Genomic DNA, 11,900 nt, shown 5'->3' with positions numbered 1-11,900 from the left:
CGTCGTCTTACTAGCGCCTAACGTCTTTTGGAACCTGCGGTATTACTCAATGCAACAATGGCAGGGGATCATTTTGAGCTTTGATTTATACCTATATGCATTAACAACTTATAATCACGAATACCTGTAGTCTAGCATTCATGTTCATTTCATTGTAATTACAACATTCATGCATTGTATGAGTAATATCTTTGGAAGATATGGGAAGTTGTGAAAGCTCATTACAAAAGTCACAGCAAGTGGCAGGGAAGAGGAAATGTTTCAGTGTCGTATGCGCCATAAGTCAACTCCAAAATCTGCGTATGTGTATTCGGGGGCACCACACGAATAAAATCCTCTCATAGAAAGTGGTCCTTTGGGACTCGCAGGATAAAAAAGACTAGCAATTTCAAGGATTTGACTGCAAACAAGAAGCATAAAGAGGATAGGATCACTAAAATCTAAAACGATTCGAGGACGTCACTCTTACATAGACAAAACATGAGACAAAATTACTTGGCTCCCTTTAGTGGAAGCACTCGCTCTCTTACCTACTCGCAAATTACAATATCAAACGTGAGTTATTTCTATCCACGTGTAAAACTGTGATCGAACACAAGCCTATCAGTAATCCAACATGACAATATGCAGCCTTGAACACGAGCCAATCAGTAATTACACATTTTAACCAGAGCCGTCAGATTCCGTTAGGTTAAATGATTTACCTTCATTTAAGTGTGTAACTTATAGATGCAGCCTGACCTCATGGGCCATCAGCATGAAATCATAAAACTCCTTTTCGGGGAGAACAAAAGGTGGCTCCACTCCGTGAAGCCCATTCCACATTGTTTTCGTTAGTGCCCATTAGAGATTTATGATTGGTTTGGTATTTCTGTGCTTTGAAAAAAAACTGTTTTTGCTGTGCTATGAGAATAAGCAGTTGTGAAATAAAGCAGCAGAGTGTTTGGTAAACTTTTTTGTAAAAGTGCTTTTGAAAAAAAAAATAGTATTATAGTGTTTGGTAAACTTTTATGTAAAACAGATGTGAAAAAAAGCAGGTTTTTCAAAGCTGGGTTTTGCAACTTCTTGTTTTTGGCTTTTTTTCACCCAAAATTATGAAAAAAAGCTGAAGCTGAATATTTACCAAACACAACAACAGTTCCCAGTTTTTTTTGATAACTTTTTTCAAAATCACCTCAATACCAAATCAGCTCTTAAAGCTGTGCTGCTTTTTTAGTTGGCTAGAAAATAAGCACAGTTTTGAGAAAAATAATTTCCGCACTCGTATTTTTTCTACTACTGTTTGTTTGCTGTGCATGGGACAAAAAGAACGTGCAGAAATCACTTTGACTATGCGAGCGCAGCGCTGCCACAAATCACTCAAGCTACAATAATTTCGATTTTCTTTGATCAAATAAACTGGAAAGTTTGGATCTTGAGAGCGAAAAAACTTGAATTAAAAGCATTAACAGTGAGAATATTTATTAATACAGGAAAAAACCCATATCTAGGTGCTGATTCTGCTGAACAAAAAAGAGCATAATTATTTCCTCAAACGAGAATCTGTAAAATTGTACGGAAAAGATTCGCTACCTCCCAGACAAGAGATATAACAGTCACACTACTCTCATCAGGTCCAACTCTTCCTAGACAAGAGACCTAACAGTCACACTACTCTCATCAGGTCCAACTCTTCAGTCTTTAGGCACTCTTCTTCACCTCCGCTGACTTGATGATGTCGATGAACTCAGGCTGGAGACAAAAAGCACAACAGAATCACAAATGTCGATAAACTTGGTGATAAGAAAGCTTTTATTTTACTAACGAAACATAGCACATGCATTTAGTATGCATTGCGAATGAACATTACCTTTAGAGAAGCTCCACCAACCAAAAATCCGTCAATATCAGGCTGACCAGCCAGCTCTTTGCTGTTTGCACCATTCACAGACCCTGAAAAAATTATACAATTCAGCCAAGTGTTGTGAATGGGAACAGAGAAAGATAAGTGGACTCCTTATCTTTCCCATATATACAAAGGAGAATGCGTGCGTTTTAGTCAACAGAAAGCCATGATAACTGAGTGCACTCCTTAAATCAAACACAAAGACATAATGAATTCTTCGCAAGAGAACAAATATGTTTACAACTCAAAATGACTTTGGCACATGATAGCTTCCATCCATACAACAGATGAATCCTACCCTCTAACCCCTTTCGAATTTCAATCTTTCACCCGAGTCAGTCATAGTAAACTATGTTTTAATAAGCATCCATTTTTGTATATAAGCAGAATGGAGACTTAAAAGTCCATGCTCTAGGGTAAAGAAACATGTATACAAATTGTCGTAAGCTGCATTATTGGGAGAGTCATACAACTTTTCAAAAAGTCACCGACTCTTTTATTAGTTCTATAGATATTATTCATCTTGGAGGGGGGAAAAGCTCATCAGTCAACAGAAATATATTTTAGTTGATTCAGAGTTGCAAGTGAGAAAAGGATGGGATGTCCAAGCAGATAAACAACAAAATGATGCAGTAGAGGTGTGAAACATACCTCCATAAATAATGCGCGTTGATGCAGCAACTTCAGAACTGACGTTTGCTTGAAGCCATTTCCTCAATTCAAAATGCACCTGTTGTATGGAGAAATATTTGTGTGAAACACAGACAGGGTGCAATATGTATATACATACACAAATGCATACATATAACATATGCATAATATCAGTATATGACCCAGGAAATCCCAACCACAAAAGTGGGTTGGTGACGGTTTAGAAATATTTGCTCATTCAAGCACCGTTTAATTCAGTTTTATCTGACCTTAAAGACAAAGAAGGCTACACAATCTTCTTGAATTGTGCCCATTTTAAAATTTTTACCAATAACATTTTTTCCCATGCTCTTACATACACAAACAACATCGAGTTCAAACTGAAGCTAATATACAAAACCACATCCAGCTAATCAGATAAAGGCACCACTTACTTCCTGAGCCTGAGCTGGAGATGCAACTTTCCCAGTTCCAATGGCCCACACAGGCTCATACGCCAAAACAATATTAGTCCAATCTTTCACTTTCTCTGCAATAGAAAGCATCATTTAGATGAGTAAAGAAAGAAAATTAAGCAGACTCACAAGTCACAACAAAACAAATATTCTTCAAACTAACAGTAGGCCAATAAAACAGAGTTCTGATATGCATTATGTACCTGCAATTGCCTTGGTTTGTGCGGCAACAACCTCCACGGTTGTGCCAGCTTCTCGCTGCTCAAGGGTCTCACCGACACAGGCTATCACCTTCAAACCTTGAGAAAGTGCGTATGCAACCTTATCCGCAACAAACTGAATGAAGTGTGTGATATATGAGAAACTATTACGCAGTCATTATTGATAAATTGATTAACAATACAGGGGAAGGGGAAGCATACCTCATTGGATTCACCCAAAATCAGTCTTCTTTCCGAATGACCAAGAATGACCCATGGAACCTCGAGATTGACTAGCATCTCAGCACTGAATATACACAACAAATCTTTTAAATTTACTTAATCAGAGTAAAATGCGAAGTGAAAAATAAAAATTCAATAGACAGGGCATGTATGATGCACATTCAATATATTCATGCTTATATGCCTATAGCTCATTGAATTTGTCACTACTAATTCATCACTCATCATCTAAAATATTTCCAGAAAGTCGAAAGTTGAAACTAAGTGATAAGGGTTTTGTAAACAAACGATCTTCACAGATTGATGCTTCGTTCTAATGTATTCAATTTTTTTTTACATCAGAACAGATGCCTCTTACTCCGATATTTCCTTATCAGCAATATAATTACATCTCTAATAAAAGTATCAATTTCTAGGCACATCATCAAATCATTAAAAATACACAAAAATCAGCAATATACATTCTCAATTTCTACAATTCACCGAGTTAAATCCAGATGTCAACACTACGAATCGAAAGCTAGTAAATCATAAATACACACACCTAACTTCACCAGTGAAGGCACCACCCTTCTTGACCCAGCAGTTCTGTGCAGCGACATGGAATTCGGGCCTCAATGAACCCTTCACCACCGGAAGAAACACATACGGAGGGCTAACCACAACCTCTGCAATCAGAAAAAGCCACAGAACAAATTAACGGTTTGATAACTCACACAGATCAGTAAATCTCATCAGTTGATTGAAGCAGAAAAAGGCAAATAAATCAGACTGAAATCGGAAGTAAATAATCGGTGCAATCAACTCACCCACAACATCTTGCGATGGAACTTGCCCCTCATTGAGTATGTTCACGATCTTCTTCACCTCATCGAAGGTTCCGTTCTACACACAGATTCAGAATCAGCTCAGATTTAACTAAATCACCACTCGGTTCGATCGAAATCAGAGCATAAAACAAATCGGAATCGAAAAAACAAGGATCTGTTTGGTTGCTGAGAAAGTATCGGAATCTGATTATTTTCCGTGAATTTCTTTGATTTTCTCAGCAACCAAACAGATTGAAAGACTAAAAAAAATAAACACATAGGAGATGACGAATCGGAGAACTCACGCATTTCCAGTTGCCGCCGACGAAGAACTTCCTGCCCATATTTTCTGGATATTATCGAAATCGGCACAACAGAGGGTGTAAACTGTGTTTTAGCCTTTCGGGTTTTTGGGGTCTGATTTAACTGCGGCTTTCCTTGTTGCCCAAGGGCATGGCATCTGTGGATTCCATTTGCTTGGGCCCACATTATCGGGCGGAATTACGTTTTTGGTCTAGGAATTTGGAATATGCTTGGGCGCATCATTTGGATTATGAGTAATGGACGAGGGGTAGGTTCGTCTATTAATGTGGTCTTAAGGGCCCGCTGGTTTTCTTTCCCGTGTGTCACGGGACGTGGGTGGTTGTTAGCGGATTTGTTAGCGGATTAGGTGGAGCCTTGGTGAGCTGAGTCCATGGATTTTTGTATCCACATTTGTATATGGGTACGGGGCTTTGGTATCCACATTTGTATATGGGTACGGCCCGCACAGGTCCACGCGGACCACACCACAATCTTGAGGGAGTAGAATTCTCTCTTCTATTATTCTTATCTCCTTTCCGCTCTTCTTCTATAGCTTTACTTTTTGTCTTATTGGCTTTTATTAAAAAATTAATATAAAGTATTAACGTAGTTTAGTCATGATTATTTAAGTAGGAGAAGAAAAAACGAGAGAGATATTAGAAAGAAAGAGAATCTTTTGAGTGTCAATACATGAAACAGTGGGGATCTCAAATTAAAAAATGGTGGGACCATGTGATAATTTTTGAATTTGAGCCAGAGAGGACTAAGGAGGTTTGGCTTTCGACTTAAGACTTTCTCCATCAAAAGTATAAATTTAAAAGTATTAACATCTAACTGTCTGAAGTTCCACTTGAAATGAGCTGCTCAAACTAAAATCAATGTCACAGATGTTGGTTTAACCACAAGTCTAAATGTTTCGCCATAATTCAAACCAAGTTCTTGGTTAAATCTTTGGCAACTAATCTTGTCGTATGCCTTGCTATAGAACCGTCTGAATTCTCTTATTTTTTTAAATCCATTTGCAATCCACTAAGGCCTTGTTTGGCAGCTCGGACTGTACTGACTATTTACGTCGGATAGGATAAATAGCCACCGGATAGTACTGACTAAATTAGTCGGGCGTTTGGTGTAGTATCGGACTAATAATTGTATTATTTATACTGTGTTTGATATTATACCGGATAGGAGGAATTCAAAATATTATTATTTTTAAGATAAAAATTGATGATTAATGGAAAAAAAGCACTTTGCAGAAATATTTATGGAATTCAAAATAAAGCACTTTGATGATTAATGGAATTCAAAATATTTATACTGTTGTTTCTTCACTTTGCACTGCAGAAAAAGAAGCAGTTTGCTTCTCCCATTCCCAAAGCAAAATGAAATGGAGACGGGCACTCTACAAAGACCATCAACGCCCTCAGATGTAGAAGCAGACCCTAAAGCCCGTTCGTGTCCTCTCTCTTATCGCGTCCTACACCGAAGCCTCTCACATCTCCACCTCTCTGTCATTTGAAGCATCACCGCCGATGTCAAACGGAAGCCAAAACGGGAATGCAGCAGCCATTGAAGTATTGGAACAACAACGTGCAGCAGCCGCGGCGAAGGGAAACGCAGAGAAGATAAAGATAATCTCGGTCACTGCTGCCATTGCTGCAGGACAGCCACAACCATTGAGTTTCGTCAGTCCATCGCGACTCTCCTCTTTCCTCCGCTTACGCAGTTCGCGGTGATCAGAGAAGGAGGAGGATGCGAAGTTGCAGGAGAGCAGAACAGAGGAGGAGCAGGAGGAGGAGGAGGAGGAGGAGGAGAAGTTGCAGGAGGGCGGAACAGAGAGAGGCGTGCTTCTACCCGACTAAATAATACCATGGTTTTGAGCGGTACAACTAAGCGGGTATCAGCCGGATAAAGGAAGTGGGGCCGGATTATTTAATCCGATGGCTATTTAATCCAAACTAACACCAAACACGGTACTCCGTATTATTAGTACTATCCGGTGTCTTATACGGTGTGCCAAACAGGGCCTAGTTTTTCTAAGGAGGTAAAAGAACCAAACGCCAAGTGCCAAATGCCATGTACGCATTAGTTACACCTAACACTCAAGGCATGCTGTTATATGCATGCGTGGTGCTTTTATATTCCTGTCTTTAAAAATAAATAATAATTATTATTATTTAATTAAACATTCTCTAACAAGTCACGCCTAATGTATTTTTTAAAGAATAAAGTCATGCTTTAGTCACTCAGTACTACGATTTAGTGGTATTCCTCTTTATTTGTAAGTGAGAAATCTTAGTTTCGAATTTCGTGCATGGCGAATTTGATACCTAATTAAGTTGTTTATTGTGTGATTTAGCCGAACTCTTTCTTTCCTTAATGTAAAATATATCGTTTTAGTAAAAAATAGAGTCATGCTTTAAGGTTGTTTATATAAGTATTGATGCGGCGTGCGTGTAGATGTTTGGTTTGTTGGTTTTTGAAAGTGCATCTCTGAGTCTCTGACGTTGCTTCTTGTTGCATGTCACCTTCTCGTATTGTAAAGGGGTAAAAGCACCAACCTAGTTGGAGCTTATATTCACTTGTACTTGTGTAAACTTATAAAGTTGTGTGTTGGATGATGTAACTTTGTTATGAGTTTCAAGGAAGTACTTTAAATGTAATAAGAAATTTGAAAATAAGATACATGTTTAATTGTTTCGTCAATCTATTAAGTATGGCTGAATTTGGTTATACATATTAGTTTTAGTGCCAGATGCCATGAGTATATAGGGTCCTATGCCAAAGACATAGGCTTCGAGCGTGTGAGAATGGTATAAGCACCAAGTTTGACGGTCTAGGTCATGTGTTTGAAACTTTAGAGTTTTGGTTTCTTGTAGTCTCATATCTTTGGTGAAATGCCTTAAGATAGGAATTGAAATACGCCGTGTTAAAATAAAATTTTAAAATTACACGTATTTGAGCGAAACCCTTTAAGCCCTTTTTCTGTTGTCGAACTTGGTGCTGCCTATATTGAGATTTTAAACTCTTTAGGAAATTGTTCAAGAAATTCACCAAATACCATCTCTATTTCCGAAATAAGCAAATTTTATACGGGATTTGGGCCTCCACACCTCTCCTTGACCAGAAGGATTTGGGCCTACCTCTTCTAAATCCAAAATTTTGAGTTAGGCCTGATTTGAAGTGATTTGGGCCTGCCAAATCTGCTAATTTTATATTAATATTTTTTAAATTTAATTTTTTCAAATTTTGTTTCATTATAAGGGGAGTGTATTCAATTGAGAATTTGAGATATTTTAATGGATTTCCATGGACTTTAAGAGAGTTTAATTGATCTGTATTGATTCCGTGAAAATTTTTTATTCAATTCCCTTGAAATCTTAAAGAGAGAGGTGAAATTTGTGAATGCTTAAAGATGGTGTATTCAATTGGGATTTTGAAGGATTTTAATTCTTTTAATGAATTTAGAGGTATTCAATTAGGATTTTAAGTAATTCTCTGAAATTCAATGGGTATTCAATCATGATTTTAAAATAGTTTATTAAAATCATTAGAAATCTGAGTGTATTCAATTAAGATTTTAAAGAAGTTTATAACATTTTAGATGTATTCAATTAGAATTTGATGTTAAATAATTTGAAAAAGTTGAGGAAATAGAGATAATTGAAGAGATTTCGTAGTATATTTTAAGTATCCACAAATCGCACCTCTCCCCATAAGATTGCAATAGAATTGAATCAAAACTTTACACGGAATCTCTACAAATCAATTAACCTCTTTAAAAGATTTATAAATATATTAAAATATCTTAAATTTCCATTTGAATACACTCTAGTAAATTGCACTAAGAAATCTCTCAATTTCCCTCAAATTCCTCAACTTTTAAAATTCTTTAAAATAAATTCATAATTGAATACACCTGAAATGTTATTAAACTTCTTTGAAATCATAATTGAATACACTTGAATTCCTAAGTATTTTAATAAACTATCTTAAAATCTTGTTTGAATATATGGTGAATTTCAAAAACTCACTTAAAATCCTGATTAAATGCCTCTAGATTCATTAAAAAAATTAAAATCTTTCAAATTCTCAATTGAATACACCCTCCTAAGCGATATTTTACACTAGGGAAAGATATATAGTTTAAATCCAGAATCTAGTGGTTACTCAGTACTACGGTCTGGTGATATTCCTCTTCGCTTAGAAGTGAAAGGTCTTAGGTTTGAATCTCGTGGATGGTGAATTCAATGCCAAATTAGGCTACCTATTATGTGGCTTAACTAAACTCCTCTGCTCAATGTACTAAAAAAAAAAAAAAAAAAAAACGTAGAACCTAGTGTGTTGAAGATAAAAAGTCTAATCACCGAGGTAATCCGCCTCTTTCAAATTTATTATTTACAATTATATATATAAACTTTGTAACAAAATACAATAAATAAAAGAAATTAACGGTTTATCACTTTATCATCAGCAACTTACAAGGAATTAGCTTAAACAATTATTTTCAAAGTCCAAATTTAAAAATGCCTAGTTTTCAATATATTTTACTTATAAAATCTCTTACTTACAAATAAAAAAAATATTATTAAATTATAGTATTAAGTAATAATATTTTGATATCTAAATACTTTAATTATTTTTCAAATTTTTTAGAAGAAAACAAAATTTAAATATTCTCATAAAAAAAAAAGTTTCCCGCCACCAAAGTTAGGGTTTATAAATCCCCAATTGTGCACCGCCATTTATGATACAAGCGTCCGCGCCATTCCATTCTGCATCCCCAAATATCCGACCCCAATCGACTTAATTAGAGCTCAATTTGCTACGCTATCACTCTCAATTCTTCATCGGACTCGATTATTCAAGGGATGGCAGGCCAAACCGATCCCAGCCTGTCTACCTTTTCCGGCGAAGAGGTTCAGCTCTCTACCACCGCGTGTTCATCTGTTTTATAAGCTTAATGTGGTTGTTTTGTTTTAATTTCGACCATTTCTGTGAATTTAATTATAATTTTTGAAATCGCAGGTCGAGTTTATGGCCGAAGACGAAATGGTGGAGATCGTTCCCAATATGCGAATGGATCCTCTCAACATGCTCTGTGTAAGTTGTTCACTTTTTACATGTTATTGTATGACAGACTGAGCTGGTTTAACTTTTAACTATGAATTTACAGGGAGATTTTGGTCCATTCTACCCGCAAATGGCAACCCAAGTACCGTTGTGGCTGGCGATTGCTATGAAGAAGAGAGGGAAATGCACAATTCGGCCCCCAGAGTGGATGTCTATCGGTGAGTCCTGCTTCTTTCGTGTTAGTTTGATTTCTGGTTCTGTGTTTGCAACACGATATCTAAGAATGTCGAAGAAATGTGCTTGAAAGGATTGATTTGTTTGAATATCCAGTAAAGTTTTATGCTTTGATTACGAATGTATTTGGGTGGTTACCATGCTGCCTTCGTCATTGCAAATAGTTCAAAATTTGTGTGGCTTCTTTTGGCTGCCATTGTGGAGTATTTTCGTTGGAATTGCTTGTGAGCCTTAGCATCAGCATCTAATATGTTAGAGTTTTTTGGTTTATTGTTGAAGGAAAAATAAATGACATCAACAGATGATCAAGGCTAGACGTAAGTTAGATTGACATGAGAATTTTTTAATTTAGTATATGAATAGACGTAAGTTATAGTCTCGGTCTTGGAGCCTCAAGTCTTAAGGTTGATCGGATTGAGTTATGATGTAATGGAATGTTGAAATATACGTATTTAACCGGAACCTTTTCATTTGTTGAATTTGGTAGTACTTAGTACTTAACATGGAATTGGAAATTGGAACTCAAACGCATTTCCATTATTTTGAACTCTCTAGTCATATGCTGTCAGTAATCTAACGCATTCCATATCTTTGACTTACGTTTTGGGAATAGAAAACTTGACTCGGATTTTGGAAGCAGAGCGCGATTCTCAGGCAGCATTTCAAGTTCTACCTTTCCATTATGTTGAAATCTCTAGCCTTCTTTTTGAATAGTAAGTTGTGAAACATTGTACATATTCTATATTTCGTTGTAAAACTATGTTGGTGGCATCTGAAACTTTTTTTATGATAGTGCACCCGACGACATTCCTGACATATATATGGTGAGTTCAGGACTCTTTCAACCTTTATTTAACTATCAATCATATTTGCAATGATCTCACTGTAGTTATTTCTAATAGGTGAGGTCTCTTATTAACGACATCAGGGATGTAAGGTTTCATAAGGTTGAGACTAGCTTAGAATCATTCGAGGAGGCTCACTCTTCTGCAGTGATGGTATGTGCATTTATCTATGGTGCAATTGGATGAACCGGTTGGAACAATTTTGAATGCCTTGTTATATAATATGGAACTCTTTTCTGATGTCATTTAATATGGAATTCATAATGGTGGTATTATATCCATGGGAACATATCATATATATTGTATCTGAACAGCATGTATTATCAATGAGTGTGTGAGTGTGAGGGCCACTGTGAGAGAAAGAGCATTGAGTACTTCTACTATGTGTTTACTTTGTTTTTCCCTTTTAATTGGTGCTCTTGAGCAGATTTGATTTGTACTTGCAGGTCAAGGATCTATCTGCCATGGAAGTGAATTTAGTTCGCCCATTTGTTGGGAGAGCCTTACAGGCATTTTATAAGCATGGCGGTCCAGAGCTGGTTCCAAATCCAGATGGAATGTCTGCCAGACGGCCACAAGCAACTGATAACATACCAAGAGTAAGTGCCTATGCGATCCATACTCTTTTCTTTTCTTTGTTTAGTAGAATTGAGAAGGTGAAGCGATTGATTGTGTTATTTGCTGGGAGGGACAATTTGTTTCATCAACTCTGACTGGCTGTTTTTGATTTATTTATCTGAGACACACAGTTTATAAAAAAAAGGTTTATTAACTCTATTCTGTTTTTTCAGCGCCCTCTGCGGAGACGGTAATAGCTTTCATAGAGGCAACATGTACCTTTCAATTCAGCCAGAACCACTAATTTCAGCATGCTCGCAAGGAAAGTACTTCTTTCCCCGAAAACCATTCATAGTAATAACCCTGTAGTTAAATAATGTTTTCTGTTGAACCATCACAGAGTAATGTTATTTTGTCCTTACAGTTATAAGACGTTGCTCTAATGCAGATGAGAAAGATAACCTGAAATTTCATTACTTGTAGAATAATCTATGTTTGACAATTACTGATGTCTGTTTGTGACTGCAAAAATGTTGTAGACATTGGTGCATGTTCCTTGATCTTTCTTGATAATTTTGTCTAGTTTATCCTGGTACCTAGGCTCTAGCTTTTTGAAGCGCTATGTTTATGAAATATTGGCCTGTGAT

At 36.6% G+C, this 11,900-nt stretch overlaps 2 protein-coding genes across 3 annotated transcripts; one reads left to right on the top strand and one right to left on the bottom strand.

Annotated features, from left to right (window-relative positions):
- Positions 1–1,414: 1,414 nt before the first annotated feature.
- Positions 1,415–4,708, bottom strand: LOC103935459 (triosephosphate isomerase, cytosolic). Of its 2 annotated transcripts, XM_048590838.1 has the most exons (10): positions 4,549–4,708; positions 4,244–4,319; positions 3,979–4,102; positions 3,414–3,498; positions 3,195–3,327; positions 2,971–3,065; positions 2,537–2,615; positions 1,850–1,932; positions 1,676–1,731; positions 1,415–1,625 (listed from the first exon to the last, which is right to left on the bottom strand). In XM_048590838.1, the coding sequence occupies exons 1-9, from the start codon at positions 4,585–4,587 to the stop codon at positions 1,681–1,683; spliced, it is 765 nt and encodes a 254-aa protein (XP_048446795.1). In that variant the 5' UTR covers positions 4,588–4,708; the 3' UTR covers positions 1,415–1,625; positions 1,676–1,680. The 2 variants fall into 2 exon arrangements, with proteins under 2 accessions (XP_048446795.1, XP_009343505.1); XM_009345230.2 differs by having other exon boundaries at positions 1,415–1,731.
- Positions 4,709–9,277: 4,569 nt separating this feature from the next.
- LOC103935448 (DNA replication complex GINS protein PSF2) lies at positions 9,278–11,848 on the top strand. Its single transcript, XM_009345219.2, has 8 exons — positions 9,278–9,462; positions 9,572–9,646; positions 9,720–9,834; positions 10,464–10,563; positions 10,644–10,674; positions 10,753–10,848; positions 11,142–11,294; positions 11,487–11,848. Exons 1-8 carry the CDS (start codon positions 9,415–9,417, stop codon positions 11,505–11,507), a joined length of 639 nt encoding a protein of 212 aa, XP_009343494.1. The 5' UTR covers positions 9,278–9,414; the 3' UTR covers positions 11,508–11,848.
- The last annotated feature ends 52 nt before the right edge of the window (positions 11,849–11,900 follow it).

Source organism: the organism of the source record quoted next, unplaced genomic scaffold, assembly GCF_019419815.1.
Source record: "Pyrus x bretschneideri cultivar Hongxiangsu unplaced genomic scaffold, Pyrus_bretschneideri_v1 Contig32, whole genome shotgun sequence".
Classification (NCBI taxonomy): Eukaryota; Viridiplantae; Streptophyta; class Magnoliopsida; order Rosales; family Rosaceae; genus Pyrus; species Pyrus x bretschneideri.
Note: the sequence above shows the minus strand (reverse complement) of the source record. Positions and strands in the feature narration are given on the sequence as shown.